The sequence below is a fragment of the Zonotrichia albicollis genome, chromosome Z (genome assembly GCF_047830755.1).
Source record: "Zonotrichia albicollis isolate bZonAlb1 chromosome Z, bZonAlb1.hap1, whole genome shotgun sequence".
Taxonomy (NCBI): domain Eukaryota; kingdom Metazoa; phylum Chordata; class Aves; order Passeriformes; family Passerellidae; genus Zonotrichia; species Zonotrichia albicollis.
The window spans coordinates 56447445-56466416 of record NC_133860.1 but is presented as its reverse complement, the minus strand read 5'-3'; the positions used below and the strand labels follow the sequence as shown (position 1 = coordinate 56466416).

At 39.4% G+C, this 18972-nt stretch overlaps 1 protein-coding gene and 1 long non-coding RNA gene across 2 annotated transcripts; one reads left to right on the top strand and one right to left on the bottom strand.

Moving 5' to 3' along the window:
- Nucleotides 1-260: 260 nt before the first annotated feature.
- Nucleotides 261-3514, bottom strand: LOC141727208 (uncharacterized). Its single transcript, XR_012578254.1, has 3 exons — nt 3301-3514; nt 1817-1901; nt 261-1730 (listed from the first exon to the last, which is right to left on the bottom strand). It is a non-coding gene; the product is annotated as an uncharacterized LOC141727208 (long non-coding RNA).
- Nucleotides 3515-6060: 2546 nt separating this feature from the next.
- LOC102073588 (fructose-1,6-bisphosphatase 1) lies at nt 6061-15859 on the top strand. Its single transcript, XM_005489814.2, has 7 exons — nt 6061-6259; nt 8677-8839; nt 10487-10579; nt 11590-11733; nt 12951-13088; nt 14340-14459; nt 15434-15859. Exons 1-7 carry the CDS (start codon nt 6090-6092, stop codon nt 15623-15625), a joined length of 1020 nt encoding a protein of 339 aa, XP_005489871.1. The 5' UTR covers nt 6061-6089; the 3' UTR covers nt 15626-15859.
- Nucleotides 15860-18972: the final 3113 nt, after the last annotated feature.

Sequence of the window (18972 nt, the reverse complement as noted above, 5' to 3'; positions counted from 1 at the left end):
ATCTTGCAATGCATTATTGTTTTAAGTTATGGCTTCCTATTAGATTATTGGTCACAAATATAGCTGGGCTACAGCAACGGGGTGCACCTCCTAGAAGTGCTACTCATATGTAAGGAAGGAGTTGGAAGGGAAAGTGTGCAGGCCAGGCTCATACCTTCTTCTATGCAGCACCTCTAGCTGCTATGTGCAGGAGGTGAGCCCTAAGTGGATCTGCCCCCCAGCTCTCATACCTGCATTCTAAAATCAAATGGGAGCTAGTATGCCTGGATGCTGGAATTTGAGCAAATGGAATTTTTTTTTTTTTTTTTTTTTTTGTAACGATCAAAAGCCTAATTCTGACATTGCCATCTAGTTGATTGAGTTCTTTCTGTCTTAACACATACTCTGTTTTGGGTATCAGCCTTGTGTCTTGTGATGAACTGGCATTGGGACCATGCAAGGCAAGGGCAGGAGTTGCAACCTTCCATGTGTGTATGAGTCATGCAATTGAATCTTGAGTGGTCTTAAAAAATATGCTTTTCATTTAAACCTGTACATGTACTCATGAATGGGTGAGTTTGATTTTACAATAGATCATTTGGTAAGAACAAAAGCATATACCCAAAACCACTACAAATGTCAAGACAAAGTTGCTCAACGTGCGTCTCAAGCAAGAGTGATGACTGCCTTTTCTGTATTGCACTGTCACCTACAAGATTCAGTTGTGGGCTAGATCCCTCACATGCTAAAGGCTGTACACAGGATACACAAAATGGCCATGTGTGTCTGATGCTGTCATTGTCAAAGGAAATGTTTTTGCTACTACTGCCATCAGTAAGGAAAGACTATTTGCAGCAATGATGGTAAGTTTTAAGATAACATCTGACTTTAGAACTGGATATTATAGTTATCCTAATAACTAGTTAATGTAAGAGGATTTGGGGCTACTATTTCTTAATCCTGTCACAATAAAATGGACTCTTAGGCAACCTAAAGTATTCTTGCTACCCACCTATCCTCCCTGTTTTTAAAGTCATACCAACTTGCAGTAATGTCCTAGCTGTATGTGTTCAACTTTCTTTTCAGTTCTCCAGATCTGGCCTGGTATGTGCTTGGTATGTCCCTTCTCCACTTTCTTCTATACTGTTCACAGTTGTATCTCCAAAGAAATATCAAGTTCATAGAGCAACAGAAAATACACGCAAATGCAATTCTTGTATATTTGAGTTAAATACATCATAATCCCTTTTCCCTGCGTTCTTTCTCAAACAGAGTGAATTCCCAAAGTAACTAGTCAGCTTTCATGAAGCCACTATTTTTCTCTGTAGCACAGGATAAAGTTTTTCCTTTGATTTTCCTTACCAGCCTACCTACATCACAACATGATTATAAGGATTAGCTAATTCTTATTCAGAATTCAGAAGCTGTGGCAAACTATGCAAACAATGGATAAAATGATTTTTTAAAATGCAATAGTTATCAGTAATTTTAAATAGGTTTATTGAATGTACTTCAGGCATGGAACAGAATACTTATGATAGAGATGAACAGGGAATGACCTTCTAAACCATCACTCATTCATTTTTTGCCCATGTGTTTCATCACTTACACAAAAGGACGGGTTTTTTTGTGGATATTATGTTGCATTTCTGCATCATTCTTCATAGTATATATATCACTGCTAGAAGCATTCAGATCTGATCCTCCTCACACCATCAATAAATCTGGAAAAGCCATCCAGTCTTCTGGACCTTTATGTAGGAAAACAGTTTTAGTTATGCTGATTAACACAGATTATCTAGAAAATCTGAACTGAATCATGTACAGTTAAAATTACCATAGCTAAAAAATGATGAGTTGGACCTCTGAACCTCTGTAACACTGTCCATGTAATGCTTCCAGAAGAACAGGATCTGAAAAATCTAGACAGATTATACTTGGAAATACTACAATATAAATATTTATTTAACACAGCAAATAAATCTGCAAGGACATTAATGGAAAATGTCTCCCAGCAATCTAACCTATGAGTAGGGTTTAAAAATGGAGTTTGACCATTTATATGAAGTGTTTTTCCTCCATCCACCTTGAATGGAAGTATTTTTGCAGGTTTACAGTGGAAATTTTAAATAAATATTTTTTGTTTTTCTAGTTGATTGTTACATTGACAAACTGTGTCATGTAATCATGACATATCACTCAGTACTGACAGAAGTTATTTATCTCCGCAAAGGGAACTGTTATAACTATATAATTGTAACTCCACTTTAATAACCTTCTTAGCTTAGTTTTGAAGTCTCATCTCTCAGTACTGAAATCTCTATCTGGTTTTAATTGTGGTTTTGGGTTTCTTTCTGTTTTTGGGGTTTTTTTGGTTGATTTTTTGTTGTTGTTGTTTTTGCTTGCATTTTGTTTCATTTTGTTTTGTTTTGTTGTTGGGTTTTTTGGGGGCATTAAATTTATTTTTTCTTTACATAGACTTGGTGTGATTACTTAAAATACTTTTAGTTTATACATTTTATAAGATGAGAAGTCATAGTAAATGCAATAACTTATATTTAATACCTTGTTTTAATTTTACTTGCCTGGTAGAATCTTGTGAATAAGTAAAAAATAGAAGGATATAAAACTTATGGTTCAATATCTGTATTTCAGAGATATATAGACTTTATTTCCAGGACCTACTGCCTGCACATTAAGTGCCTTGTCCCCCTCCAGAATACTGCAAAGGTACTCTCACATGAGCTGGTCTCACACTGAAATGCTGACAGTGTTCCCACAAGAGGGCAGCAGGCACAGGAAAATCCCTTCACATTCATTAACATCAACCGTATAGTCCACCTCTACTTCTTAATCACTTATAGTACTACTATGCATAATATCAAATGAAGCCCCTTTTACATCTACTACACAGAGAAATTACCTTTTAGCCAATTTGTACTCGTAATTACCTATGTTTAAACATCAGTTTATGACACTTTTTATATTTCATCTGTGTCCAGAGAGGTACTTTGCTATCACAGTTGTAAATCGTTCCAGTCTATTGACTATGTGTGGACCCTTTCTCACACAGGAAATTCACATAGGCAAAATTAAGCACTTTCTGAAACAAACAAGGCAAAAGATTGATTGTACATCTAGAAATCTTCATATGTGCCCTTTTCACCTTCACCTTTCACCATCTCTTGCAGCAGGCAGGAGATTTATGCCCTTGAAGCTGCTCCAGCCCTAATCACCATGGCATCACACGGCAGAGAGCACCTGTACTGGTGGAGTGACATTGCCTTGCAAATCACCTCCATGTAACTTGCCTGATCTTACCTTCTGTCCACCCAACCGGCACAAAACTTCTACTGTTGTGACATTCCTGCGCAAAGAAAGTTCTTCTTCAGCAAAGGTGGAATCTAAAACTCGTTTTCCCACATGGACACACTTCAGGGGAAAAACATGTTCTTTGTGAAGGGGTTTCACTCCTATTGTCTTTTTGTCTGGCATTTGAACCTACAAGAGGCAACCTTTATAATGGAGGATTTCTCAACAGTGTTTGTCCCATTTTCAAGATAATTATGCAATTGGGATTCTATGTGCTGGGAGAAAAGTTTGTTTCAAAGTAGTTACATGGATTTGTAATCTAGAGTTCTAAAACTGCTGTGAACCATGTCTACTTGACGTCATCTGTGCGCAAACAAGTCCCTGTTTTCTTCTGTATAGAAGTGAGCTGTTTCAGCAATGTTTAATCAACCAGTACTAACTGACCTTCTCAATCCACAGATTCATTTTCAATAAATGTTTAACTACTGTTTTCTAAAGCCAAAGGTTCACAACATGTAAAGCCTACTTTTTAATTTTTTAATCTTAATTTTATAGTTACCAAACAGCATGATTTCTATAGGGCTACATGGCTTATCTACCCTCAACCATTTGGTATTAAGTAATTAATGTCATGTCAGATTTCTATGCTAAGAGTGAAACTATACTATCCCAGAAATGACCAATGTATGCATAAATTCTAAGGCCAGGAGTGCGGAGGAGGATTAGTCTCAATCTTCTATTGAGTTGCCTCAAATACAGAAGATTAAGGACATGCTAAATACACTGAAAATAATTCTCCTTCTCCCCAATAGAAAATGCAGATTTGAAACCACTAACCTTTCAAATGATGGCAATTTCAGTTCACAATAATTCTTTCTACCTGTCTTTCATAGTGGGAATGGAGGAGTAAAACTCATCTCCCACTCACCTCACAAATCCCAAAAGTTCAGAGATAAAATCTCATCATCAGCTCAAGGACAGTATATCTTAACTGTAAGATAGAAAATGTTAGTTATCCTCAGGCACAGATACCAAAACCTTAGGTGTATTTTGAATTGATCTGGACTATTTTATACTGAAGTACACCTCTTTCTGCAGATTACTGTTGTGCTTGTTAGAGCCCCCGCATTAAAGACAAATTGTCCCTAATCAGAGACTTGGTGGTTTGCTATTGTAAGTCATATATCCCCAGGCTGTTCTGCCTCCTTGCGGCTACCCAGTTTCAGCACACTCATCCAAAATTTTATTGGGCCTTTGCTATTTGCTGTTCTCAACTACTGAGATTGCAATAGCTGCTCTAGATTGTTGTAAAACATTGCTTACCCTTAAAGAATGAGCTATCTTCCATGTTTTGTAAATTTTCCCAAACCCACCTGCCTCTAAAAGAAAATTTTTATGATACTGGGCTGTTGACCACTTGCCAAAGACTAAAATATCTTGTTCAGAAGAGCACTACTACTCATGTCTAATATCTTCAGGAGTGTCTGTAATACTGGGCATGGGCAAATTAGGCCAAAGTTGTTTACACTTTTAGGAGAAGACATTTATGCATGCCTTCCAAGTATTTAATGCGTAGATACGCAATGTACTTTGCAAGAAGATAGAATGTACATATATGCAAAGATCTGCATCTTGTAAAAGACTTTTGCCCTGTGTTTGACACCATTTGGAATTATTTCAATTTGTGGTTTCACCTTAGAATTTGAGACTGTGCTTATTCAACTCATAAATGTATTCTATTGAAAAATATTTTTTAATATTCATCTTCTTCAATAATATGAATATAAAATAATAGCCAGTAGAAAAAAATCTGAGTAGTACACTTGTATTCAGGTTTGTGTTTTTCAAATTATCATGTAAAAGGGTGTATCTAGGGTCAGGCGTTAGACAATCCTGGTTTCCTTTACAACTGCTTGGATTTTTCTGATCAAACATAAGCAGCAAAACATATTGCTTGATTTTGCTGCAAAATCAGAAAGGCTAGAACGAAAAGAAATGCGATTTGGGAGGATCTCGATTCTCTTGCAGCAGTATTTGTGTGAGGTGCTTTAACTTCTAGCTTTTGAAGTGGGACTCAGCCTATGTCTTTCTATTGAACAGGTTTGGAGAGTTTTTTATACAAGTCTCATTGGGTCCAGCTGCCCGGGGCTTTTTCCTTGCAGCTTTTTTATGGTGTTGGATAAGGCTGGGACAGGTGGGGTTAACATGACCTCTGTAAACTGAGTAAGTTAATACTTGATGGAATTGGTTACTGAATATGTGGTTTTCCTGTACTGAAGAGTCAGGATGAGAGCATTCCTGTGCAGCAGAAGATACTGACCTTGCTCTGTAGGCTGTGTGCAGTTCGCTATAATCTACAATCACACATACAGAGTGTTGCAATCAAGTGGTGAAACCAAACTGACTTATGAATTTTGGGGCACAATTTCAGGACCGTTAACGTTGAAGGGCGACCACTAGAACAGAACTACCAGCACCCGTGTCTCCATCGACTCCTTGCCGTGACTTCACATAACGAGTGCCCCGAGCATCCCCCTCGCTTCTCCCCGCACAATGTATGAGACAAGAAATGGTTAAAAAAAAAAAAAAAAAAAAAAAAAAAGGTGCGGCGGCGGGGATTCCCCAGGGCGGATATTTCAGGATGTCGGTGGGAGGGAGGGGTGGGATCGCTTTGCTCACGGTCAGCCCCGGCGGTGGAGGGTCGGGCCTGTCCCGCCCCGGCCCGCCCCGGCCCGCCCCGCCCCGCGGAGGCAAGTGGCAGTGCCGGCGGCCGCGGCCGCACTCGCACCGCCGCCACCATGACGGACCGCTCCACCTTCGACACCAATGTCATCACCATGACCCGCTTCGTGATGGAGGAGGGCAGGCGGGCGAAGGGCACCGGGGAGTTCACGCAGCTCCTCAACTCGCTCTGCACGGCCATCAAAGCCATCTCCACCGCTGTCCGCAAAGCGGGCATTGCCAACCTGTGAGTCCCGGGATGCGCCCCCAGCCTTTCCGCATCCCCGCGGGTCCAGGGCATCCTGGTGCCTCTGGGGTGGTGGATATCGGGATGAGGATGGGAATGGGTATTTCTTTCACCAGAAAAGCCTGTCAGTAGGGTTGCGTCAACCCATCCTCTCGTACAGAGGTGGAGGTAACTCCTTTAGTATCTTGGTTTCTTGATTTCTTCCAAGTGACCCAGGTCCTTTGACTTTTCAACAGTATAAGATGCCCAGTCTTTGAGAAATGCCTGCTGATATTAGAACTTAGTTAATACTTTCAGTAGGTGCAGGTGCCTGAAGCCATAAGACCAAATATACTGAAAGACAAAGCCTAGCAAAATAAGGCTGAATTATTGCTCATTGAGTATTGCTTAATAACAAAGCATCATTTATCCTTTGAGGTGTCAAATCAAATTCAGAGTGTTTTTTTCCATAGTGCATCATAGCAACTAGACTTTCTTTATGAAATTTTGGATATCTACGGCTTTTAGAAAGTGCACTGGTTAGGAATGGTAGTGTCTGTAATCAGCCAGTGAGAAGGATGTTGTTCTGGAGATGCATCAGAAGGAATTTGGAACTCTTGAAATGCGAAATGCCTGAAACTACTTGTAGGTAGCTACTCCTCATAAGTATTTTACTTACTAAGTAAATTGCTAAGTATCTTCATATGCCCCGTTGTGTGCTGGTCAAGGCTTTAGACATCGACTACTTCATTACTTCATGGAAAATGTTGTAAAGAGAAAATGAACTTGCCTCTACAAGCTATTCAGAGGAAAATATATTAAGAAAAAAGGCAAAAATACTCCTTATGTATGTTTGAGCTTTTTTTCTGGTTTGACTTCAGACTGCATGTAACTGCGGTAATTTTTAATTGTGATGTGCTAGTCCTTTTATATGCCTCTTGTATCTATCAACAGAGACCAGGGTGTCCCAGCTCTAACCTGATTTGTAAGCTTAGGGCCCTGTTCCTTTAGTGCCTTACATGTGTGTCTTTGGCTGCTGCCCGCAGGTTTGGTATCTGTGCCCATAGACTTGCCTTATGATCCCCTGCATGGTGGGTTCCACTCTCCATCAATGCTGGGGTAACAGGCTTTGGACTCATGAGCCTCCTTGAACAGTACATCTCCTGCTGTAGAACTGCATTTTATAAGCGGTGGTGAGATTTTGCTTTGCTGTCAGGGAATGTGAGCAAGTAGGGATCACTGCAATCCATTTCTTTGGAGCATCCTCAGGCTCAGCTATGTGCTTAGTGCTGCTCAGCATGGGAGCTGCAGAACAGCTGTGGAAGACATGCAGACCCTTCCCAGCTGCAGGTTCCATGCCTGATACATCTCCTCCTCCCAGGATTCCCCAAAAGATGAGGTACAGAAGCTGCTCTGCTGCTGTGCCTCCACTCATAAGCACAATGTTCCAAGTACTTCTTTTATAAAAGCACTTTCACAGTGGCAGAAAAATATTCAGGTCACTGTAACAGAGGTAGAGAAAGACATAGAGTTATGCCAGGTCTTTGTCTCATGCATAAAAGTGAAGAAATGCATTGCTAGAGTAATGTGTTCAGTGTTAATAAATAAAACCTGAAATACCGGTGTTCAGCCTAATCAATGAACTGTAGCTGAAAGACCTGAGTCATCTGAATGTGTGCTGAGCTGGCTATTGTTTTCCCCTTCAAAGAGCTAAATTTCCCCTTTCTCTGTAATCACCTATCATACGGTCTCCTGATATTTCCGTATGCCAGATGGTTTGATTCTGATTAGCTTGCAACATTTTATTTGCATTTCTTATTTGTATTTCTCAGTTCTTTTCCCAAGGAGACATTTACTTCAAATCAAAACTGAAAACATTAAATCATTAATAGGTTGATTTATCTTGAACAGACTTTTTCTGCTGCAATTTTCGTGTCATATTGCTCATCAGGAGTATATTGCATACAGAGGATATAGCATAACTAGTGTGGTCACATATATATATATTCATATTTTTAAAGTATATATATATATATGCTTTTAAAACATAAATATTCAAATGAATTCCTAGCTTTTAGGGTATGCAGAGCCTAGAATTCAGGAATAATATGTAGGTCTTAAGTGCTCATTAAAAAGCACAGTTGTAACTCAGCCTTCACAGCTTGGTCTGGCTGTGTTTAACTATAGTTTACAAACTGTTGAAATGCAATTCCTTGTTTGGTATTTCTTAGCAACTTCTAGATATGCAAACACAGCTAATGATAACATATCTCAGCAAGAATTCACTGGCCAGTAAATATAAAAGAGGTTTAGAGAGCTGCCGTGTCATTTGAAAATGCAGGATGTTTACAGGATGTTTTACAGGTGTAACAAACAGAACCCTTTAGAAGATGCAGTGCTCCGTTCTCATGAAATGCTCTCTCTTGCAATTGCTCTAGCTATGGAATTGCTGGGTCTACCAACGTGACTGGAGATCAAGTAAAAAAGCTGGATATTCTTTCCAATGACCTGGTGATTAACATGCTCAAGTCATCCTTCAGTACATGTGTTATCGTGTCCGAAGAAAACAAAGATGCTGTGATAGTGGAAACTGAAAAACAGGTTAGTAACTTTAAAAGTTCTCCCTGCTTGATTTCAGATCAGCCTGTACAGGTGTACTCCACATCTAAACAGGTAAAACTGAACTAAAAGTTTCAGAAAACAGGTACTTCCCTAAACTGGGAAATGAAGGTGGAGGTGATGGGTGGAGAGAGTGTTAGTCAACATTGGTTCTTTCTATCATTTCTGCTCTCCAGACTGATGTTTATTGGTTTTATTTATTTTTTAGGTGTTGTTCCTCCCCACCTTCTTTTTCTTCCACCTTTTGGTTATTGTGGGGAAAGCATTTCATTCATCCCCATCTGATCTCTGGAACTATGCTCTGAGTCAGTCAAGCCCTTTTGAAGTGGGACACTGATGAGCTGTTCTCTGCAGGTCAAATCTCGAGGTCTTTAATTGATGAAAATTCTCCTTGAAGGCTGTGAAAGACTCAGCAACAATGAAAAAAGAGCATTTTTTACATTTATTATTCTTTATATTCACAAGCCCGCCTGTGCTTGTTGTGGGATAGTTCCTATTTCCCAGCTAAAATTCTGATCATGTAAAAACCTGAGTAAAAATTTAGTCAAAACAATCAGCAAAAACATAGTTTACGAATATAATGAGGCTTGCTTTGTTTAAGCAGTTCTTTCTCTCCCTGTTAAGAAATCTTCAAAATTTATTTTCTAGGCATTGGATTTCCTTAAATCTGAACAAATATTCTCAAAGATCACTGAGGGAGTCTAAGTATTAATGCTTTTCTAAACTAAATGTGAGCCAATACACTGTTTTTATCAATGCATACCAGGAATTCCTACTTGCAGAGTAGAGCATTGCTGAACTTAAATTTAAATTTCTGACATGCAGGATAAAATCCAATGAAAAACAAATGAACACTGTTGTTACATACTATTATTAAGACAACTATGAATAAAATGATGCGATCACAAAATATTTAAAAGGTACAGTTAGTTCAGCTTTTCCCTGTACTGTCAATTTCCTATATTAAGGAATCCTACTGGATTCCTTAATCCAGCAATAAGGTAAAGATTTCTTTTTGATCCCCCAAAACCCAGGGTAAGAACAGTCTGTCTAAAGTAGTACCTGGCCATTTCAGAGCACAGATTAAGGAAAATTTATAGTTTAGGCATGGCAGCCATTAAAGAGCTTTTTAGTACCTCTATAGGTAGAGGTAAAATATGGTTTTTAGCTCTACATGAAAACGGCTGATCTTCATTTTGTTTTTCTCCTTACTATTCAGAAAGACATGTTGTAACCAAAGAGAAAGTGCAGCTTAGGCTAGATGGTGGATATGAGAGGATTGACTTCAATTACAGAGATGAAACTAAACCAATAAAAGTATTCCCTTTTTTTTCCTCACATTAAAAAGTGTATGAGAAAATTTCACTTTTCCTGTGTTATCATCTGTGATGTACTTTAAAGATTTCTCAGCTTCTCCTCTGGTTTGGTACAAATCAGTTGTAATTAAGGGCTGAAATCTCGGCCAAAGAATTGCTGACATTTGAATTTGGTTCCTTCATAATCAATAAAGGTGTTTTAGCTTATATTGCTGTGTAAGTCTCTGAGAAAATTTATCTACTGAAATGTTTTTGTTTGGAGGAAGTGGATAAATGCTGTCACTAATCTAGTCCCCTTTTTTGTGTTTTTTAGGGTAAATACATAGTCTGCATAGACCCTCTAGATGGTTCGTCGAACATTGACTGTCTTGTTTCCATTGGGACCATCTTTGCAATTTATAGAAAGGTAAAATTCTTTCATGTAGGATAGGAAAAACTATTACTGTGCAGCTTTTGGTGAAATAAAATTACATGGGAAGACAATAAAATCTAACTAAACTTGTTTGCGAAAGAGACTCAGGGCCAGCATTAAGTTAGATCTAGTATTTCACAGACACATGAATTTGAATTTGAATTAGTCTCTTAGAAGAAGAAGAACCTATGTGTACATGGAAGCCTAGCTAATATTTAATTAGCCAGCTAATGAAATTGCCCCTTGGAAAAGATCATGTCTTAAGTTTCATGAATATTTGTGTTGAGGCAAAATACCACGTGGTTGTCATCTACTTGGGGAATGTGCTTTCAGGTTTTCTTGTTCTCCATGCTAATAGTTCTGTTGGCCTGAGGACAGGCTTCAAAAACAAACCAGAGCTGAAACATGTCATATGCATTTGAAGTGTCTAATTCACTCTGAAAGGCAGAAACACAGTCTGAAGGAGGTTGAAATACCAGACTTACAGGTCACAACATGAGGGAAAAAGCAAATCAGATAAAACACACCCAACTGTCCATTTTAGTCATCTTTTGTATGTTGTCATATATCCCAAAGTAGCTATTTTCAAATTCATTTTTGTGTGAAGCAAAAGAAAATAAAAAAAATCCCAAGTACTTTTGATCAACTTTGAACTCCGTGAGTCATGTTTCATTTCTTTTCAACTGTGCCTCTGAGTTTTCCTGTGAGCTGTGTTCATCATCACCTACAAGGAGGTGCATAGCTCTTTATTATCTCCTTAATCCTTTCCTGCTTCCTGCATTCCTGCTAGGCTTAGTTAGAAGTGCACTTCTAGATCGATGTGTTTGTATCCTATGTATAATTTGTATTAGTGCATCCAGTAGGAATCTTAGTTGAGGATCGTGGAAACATTTGTGCCACCACATGGCATGGATATAGAGCAGAAGACTGTCCCTATCCCAGAGTCCTGTCATGTACCAGCAGTAGAAATGAAGTAAAATTGACCATACTCTTTCTTGTTCTAGGTGTCTCCTGATGAACCTTCTGGGAAAGATGCTTTGCAGCCTGGACGCAATCTTGTGGCAGCTGGCTATGCACTCTATGGGAGTGCCACGATGCTGGTGCTGGCAACTTCTGCTGGAGGTGTCAACTGTTTCATGCTGGATCCAGTGAGAATATCTTCTCTTTCTTTGTTTCTGTGTTAGGGATTGACAGGTACTGTCTATGAGAACTGTCTGACCCTAGGAAAACAATCAAAGGAGCGGTTTTCAAGGTAGCGTGAATAAATGGAGTACAAATGTACTTGTACTTATAACCCACCAGCAATAAAGTCAAGAGACTTGCATTCCACTTGCCTGATGCAGAGGTGCCATGTGTGACTGAACAACAGGAAGACAGCCGAGTCAGCAGAGCAAATACACGGCATGTGCAATCATGTGATATTTAAAATAAGCAGTTTTCTGCAGTACAAAATACCCTTTAAGTCTTATTTGTCTTTTCCTTAATGCTAGGACCTTAGTAAACTGGAGGAGCATAAATATTTAACCATCTTTCTGTATTTTGAGATCCCACCATGATATGTAAAAGAGTAAGTGATGTGTATGGGTGATGTGACCTTCTGGCATGCATTTGCCGTGAGTTTTAAAACAAAAGTAATGTTGATCACAGCAGAAAGTAGTTTGCTTTAGAGGCCTGTTTCTTTGTGATCAGTCAGGGTGCCACCTGCCAGTCTTAAATTTTTATGACCTGCAGTGATCAAGCTGCAGGAAATACAACTTTGTACTCTCTGTTTAGTAGCAGCTTAAATAGATGCATGTGTTTTTGACTTTATTCAAGTAACAGATCTGACTTTGAGTATGCATGAATGTTATTTCGTTTCTCTTAGCACTAACTTGGAAAATTACTTAAGAGAAAAGTAAACAGACCAGCCCTTGGTCACATGCTTCCTGTTAGCCCAAGCAAAAAAGACCTAGAGTATCTGCAGCAATTTGAAGATGTTTATGCATGGTTCAGCCAGCAACTCTCCGTTTCCAAACTCCCAGGAGTTCTGAAACTACTTATATTGTTCTAAGTCTAGCAAAATAATGGAGAGATAAAGAAATTTACAAGTAGCATTTTTTGGGCATAGAAAATAGAGAATGCTTGGAATGGTAGTGTGAGGAAGCTTGTATGATGACAGGATTCATGCTCTGTCTGTGTTTTATGTATAAACAAAATACCTTGCATGTAGACTGCAAAGACTACTTTTTTTGTAGGTACTGAATTATTTAAAAAATTAACAGTGGTAGTAAGTTTTTATTAAATTGTGCATGCTATTGGATTTTGCCTTGGTTTGCAAATAAGAGAGCAATTAATGTTAACAAATATTTTTCTTTCTTATTGATAGGCAATTGGAGAATTTATTTTGGTGGAAAGAGATGTGAAAATCAAAAAGAAGGGAAATATCTACAGTCTCAATGAAGGCTATGCTAAATATTTTGATCCTGCCATCACAGAGTATCTCAAAAAGAAGAAATTCCCTGAGGTAAAAGATCCTGTTTCAGAGAAACTCTCTGATTACAAACACCATTAATGATTTCCACCTCCATGATCAATCACTCATTCTCTCATGAACTGTTCAGAGCTTGTTTTCCTTTCCTATCTATTTAAAATATAACTTGATGTACGATTGCTAGTGCAAGCAACAGTTGATATAACCAGATATTTCAGCATTCTCCAATACTGCACTGTGCCTCTTTTGCATTTTTTTACTTTCTTCCCTTTTTTCTTTGTTTGAATCTTTTTTCAAATCTTTTTTCCTGAATGAGGATCTGAGTAATGGAGGCAAAACTGAGCTGGAGGCAAAACTGGGCATTTGGTAATCAAGTAGAGAGGAAATCTTGTCTGGTGATGAAGAAATTTGATCAACACGTGTTGCATTGCTGCTTCCTCACTGCAACATCTGAGTGGCTGGAGAGCAGCATGGAGATGGCAGTGGGTCATTGCACACTGGTAACACGAGCTGTGTCCTCGGAGTGCCTCTGTCTTGAAAATCTAGTGTAGTTTCGAGGCCTGCTTTGTGTTTGTGCTACTTCCTGGTGTCGGGAGGCCCAAAGCTCCAAGGAGTGCCCATGAAGTGTTCTCATGCCTTACACATTTCATCACTGAAGTTATTACACTGGCAATGACATGTGAACACCTACTCTTGTCAGGTGTTGGTGTCCCTTCCTGACTTCCTGAGCTTGCTTTGAAAGAGGATTGATGTTTTCATCATTTATCTTTCCAGGCTTAAGTTGTTGTTTTATGTAGATGTTAAAATGTAGTCCAGGGAGCAGAATAAGGAAGTAACATCAGAAGTCAACTATTAACTTTTTCTTAACAAAAAATTGCAGAAGCTGGCAAAAATGGTCAGAAGAAGTAGTAAAGATCACTTCTTTTGCTCTTTGATTATTTTCCTGCTAGAAAAGACAAGGCCCCAGTATAAATTCCTAGCACTTGAGTTTTTGCTACTGGAAACACAGTGTTTTCCCAGTGTTAGAGCCAGTGGAGAGTTGGGATACATATTCTGGTTTTGGTACTACTGCTCATCTATGTTGAAGTCTTCTGTCACTTCTTTTCCTTGGATTTTCCTAGTTAGGAAATGAAGAGGATACTGACATACTCTGCAAAACTACTTTGAGTTTTATCAGTGAAGCACGATATGGAGATGAAAGATGTTAGGACTGCCAAAGGGGCATGTGGGGGGGGTTGACCTGGTGTGCTGTCCAGTTACTTTTATTGGAATGTTTTTCTGTAGGATGGCAGTTCACCATATGGTGGGAGGTACGTAGGATCTATGGTGGCAGATGTGCATCGCACACTGGTGTATGGAGGAATCTTTCTGTATCCTGCTAACTCCAAAAGTCCCAAAGGAAAGGTAAGCCTGAATAAGCCCAGTTACAGAAAATATTTCATTATCTAGGCAGTTCGCTATCAAGATCAATATTTTGATTACAGAGCCTGTGGTCTGTAACTTGGTAGCTTATATTTCTTGTGTGTGGGGATATGGCCATCCCTTGCACACTGTCACAAGGGACAGCAGCCTGTTGTCAGACACCTATTCTAGGGCTGCTACTCACCCATTTCAACTGCAGTGACTTCTCTTTGTCTGCAGACATATCCACTGGACCATACCAGGGGTGGGCTGCTCAAACAGGCTCCCCGGCACCATAGCAGCTAAAACTGGTGGTTCTGGTCCCAGCTGAGTAGAACATTACAAAGCAAAGAATCCACATTACCCTGAGATTTCTAGCACAAGGTAGTTTGTTAGAAGCCTAAATGTAGTTGACCCACTGGGAGAAGAGAAAACCATCTGCATCTTGTGTGTGGACATCATCTGGAGGAACTGTGCCTGGCTGCATCTGCCAGGACAATGGTCAGTCAGGGAAGATCACGCACTTACAGGCTGACAAGGGGACTGTTTATTCAGCAAAGACCTTTGATCTGTTTTGTAATTCTCCGTAAAATATTGCCTCAGGTTGCAGATAAGATACAGTTATTCATTAGAGAAACCTAGTGGCAAGCTCAGAGCTCATGTTTTTATTTTCACACAGTGCTATGTGGGTCTGCCTCATTAACAGTTGTGTCTTAACATACAAGCTTTATCTCTCTGTAGATAGCACAATGCCAACATGGGCTATGGAGAAATCGCTCAGATTGGGGAAAATCCAGCATTCACTGTGTTTTTGAAAGGAAAATCCACACAATTTCATTATTGCATCAATGTTTATATGCAATAAAGAGTACTTAGAATATTGATTGGTTTAAAATTGTATGCCAAATATATTTGCATGTCATGTTTTTTGGCATTGCCTGGCCTGACTTCTGCAATTTTGACTTTTTGTCTTCTAGCTGAGACTGCTCTACGAATGCAATCCTATGGCTTTTGTTATTGAGAAGGCTGGGGGCATAGCTACCACTGGTCATCAAGCTGTACTAGATATAGTGCCTGAGGATATCCACCAAAGAGTGCCTGTTGTCTTGGGGTCTCCTGATGATGTGAAGGAGTACCTTGAGATAGTCAAGAAACATTCAGCTAAGTAAACAAAGCTTGCTGAATTCACTGTGCACAGGGGATAAAATGTCTTACAGCTGACCCAAAGAATATGCTGCAGTACTGTGAGATTGAGCTGTCTGACTTCTGTAGCAAAAGAGCAAATGAGCCATATTTTCATAAGATTTTTTTTAAAGTGAAATCTTGTGCAACTGCACTGTGCAATGAAAGGCATTAAAAGATTGCATAAAAGGAAGCATTAAAATTAAAGCAATGGAAAAATATGTTTTCTTTTTCATTTATCATTTGTGATTATAGAAGAGCCACATGTGCTGCAAGGAAATACTGTGGTGCATTCAATATCTAGGGGAAAGAATCTCTCCTTTCTCAGACAAGTTACAGACTATCAGAATACAGCTAACTCTGTCCTCTTTTAAAAGTCCCGGGAAGAAGACTCAGCAGCCTCTTACAGTGAGTGACCTTTCCTAGACCAGTGTCTGCACTGCAGCAGTTGCTCACTAAACTTCAGTCTGGGGTTACTCTGATGGAGAATTAATGTCTGTGAAACATGGGCAGTAGTGTATGTTAATTCTGACACATGATGTTAGACTCTATCAGATCCAGTTACACAAGGATGGAAAATGACATGTTAGTGTGGAGGGGTTGTAATGGGATAAAGAGTATGTGTAGACAGCTCGTACATAAACAGATTCTTCTGTGATGACTATCTGACTATCTTTGCCAAAAATTAACCTCCTTACTTGATGAAAATATGAACTTTTGTATTGCTAGCAACCTCCACCAGATGTTCTTTGTGTTATTTTGGGACGTGCAAAGATCCCCCAAAGCATACTGACATTTAGTATGCTCACTCAGAGCATGCTGCTGGTGAGAGCACGCTAGTGCTTGGGAGCTGGATGGGCTGTCCAGCACTGTGTGGATACAGTTTTTGAGTCTATTAAAATCAGCAAATCTTTGATATTTCTCACTTGGCTTCACCAGACTCAAAGTAAGGATCACGTGGGTGTTTCTGTGGGTGAACTGCCACCATACGTTGACTCAGTTTGTGGTCTGGGAGGTCCTGTCTAGGGGTGCCATGAGCTACAAACCTGCCTGTATCAGTGCAGATGGCCTGACTGAGCGTGGTTCTTCTTTGTGAAACAAGAGAGAGGTATGGGGAAGCTGAAATCCAGAGTGCAAGGGCATACTCTGTGAGGGCTCAGACAGACAAAAATCTGAGGATCCTCGTTCTGACATGTCATGCTGGGGCATTTGGAGTCATACGGGCAAACCTTAGACAGTTGTACATATGCATCTGTTCTCCAAACTGATGGGACAGGATGTTTCTGTCAAGGACTGAATGGCCTAGTTTCTACTGAAAATGTCAATTCTAATGAGGCTTTGCTAGTGGAGACAACTTTTAGGGACCTGAGCCCTTAAAAGACTGTGAGAGTGCTGTCAGTAGTCATTTTGGACTACAGTGCCTCAGTAGTCTGTTGTCATGACTCAGCAGACAGAATCCACAGCAGTGATTTTTGCCTGCTTACCATAATTCCTTGTCTGTATTCTGCCCTCAATCTTTACAGGAATCCTGGACTGCATATATCTATTTTTAATACACCCTTCTGACAGCATGTAAAGGTTATAGGAGGAAAGTCAATACTGTCCATGCTTGCTGGGTCAGTACTCAGTGGTTTGGTTTTGCCTGTGGGCTGACATTTCATACTTAGCAATTTATCTATTGTGAGATGGGTTTATCTTCTAATCAGTAATATGTAAGCCCATATTTGAAAAACATCTCTGTCTAGCCACCAGTGGGAAAACTACGTAGCAATCTCCTTCCATATCCCCCTTTCCAGAGTTCTCCCTCCTGTCAGTGCTGAGCTGGAAGGTGGATTTGTCACAGGGTCTGCTGTCAGCCCCCACAGCACTTTTACCCACTGCCCTCCTCAGAGGCTGCATTGTGCCCTTTGGTGAAAGGTCACTGGCTCCAGTTTCAGCTGGCGCCATCCAAGCAACTAACATTTCATAGCAATTAGGAAAGGTGTCACCTTTAAGGCTCAAGACTGGCCCATGCACCAGTGCAAGTGGGAATAAACCCAAAGAGCTCTTTATATTAAAGGGCAAATCTCCCAGATCTGTCAAACTGAGGTGTTTATTTTTTTGGCCTTCCTATATTATTCCAACCCTTGTACTGAGAAGTTCTCAGGCTTATAGAAAATCAGCACACATTTTTTACACAATCTGATTTCTCCCAACCTCCCTAAAATGGTAATTATTTATATAACCTAATCATTCCGTATAGTCATTTGGGTTGTTATGTTTCAGTGGGATCACAGTATTAACAAAACAATAAAGGGTGAAGCTTTCATACAATCCAATCATGTGCCTTTATCCACTATTTTTTCTCTTTTTGCTGTGCTGTTGATGCAATAATTATGGAAAGATTGGTTGAAGAGTTTGTGTTTACATAATAGTGTAAGTTAATTTCTTATTTAAGGGCCATTCTTTTACCAAAAAAAAAAAAGGGGGGGGGCAAATAGTGGACTTATCAGCTCTGAAAACACTCTTTGAACCACTAACTCCAAAACAAACTTTCTGTTAGAAGATGATCTGAACTTTGTCTTTTTGACCAGTGTAAAAGATTACTTGGAATCAACAGAATGTCTACATGTGATGTTTTGACAAAAGTTAAAAGTCATAGGCCAACCCCTACTCCATTTCTTATTTACTAATTTGATTTGGTATGCTCATGGTATTCCAGAAACACAGCAGAGAGATTTGGCACTAAAAGCATTTTAGTATGGGTCAGGCTGACAGGTGCCATGATGATGAAATAATGTGCAGAATGTAATGGTTGTACTTTAGGCCAGCAGGTATTTTTGCATGTATAACGCAAAACCTTCTTTTGTTGATCCTACCATGTGCTATCCCAAAGCTCCACATATTTTATTTTTGGTTTTCTACACAGTCTGTTCAAAATAAGAAAGCTTCCTAACCAGGCAGAACATGCTATGTAACTTTTGTCTCGTGATGTGAACAATACATTTAACTATATGTTGTAGTAGAAAAGAGAAATCTTCAAGATTTCTTTCTTCTTCAACCATTGCCATAGAGGATGCAGTATAAAACCTGTCTGTTGCTCCATCTGAGCAACTTCGCTCACCAGTCCTTTCTCCACCTTGGAACAGGACTGGAAAATATCTCCAAAACTAAGCACATGGGATGGAAGCAGCACTGAACTCTGTCTTTCTGCTTGTGGCTAGTGTTCAGTGCTGTCGATCTCTAAAACCCTTTCTTGCAGATGATTTCAATTTAGAAAACCTTAGCATTCAAATCCCTTTAAAAACCCTACAAATAATGTATTTTTGTCATTAGATGAAGAGACACTTCTAGG

Bases quoted from the DNA above. Each gene is read 5' to 3' on its own strand.
- LOC102073588 (XM_005489814.2), top strand. From the start codon at position 6,090: ATGACGGACCGCTCCACCTTCGACACCAATGTCATCACCATGACCCGC. The intron at 6,260-8,676 runs GTGAGTCCCGGG...CAATTGCTCTAG, and splicing joins AAAGCGGGCATTGCCAACCT to CTATGGAATTGCTGGGTCTA. The intron at 11,734-12,950 runs GTGAGAATATCT...TCTTATTGATAG, and splicing joins ACTGTTTCATGCTGGATCCA to GCAATTGGAGAATTTATTTT.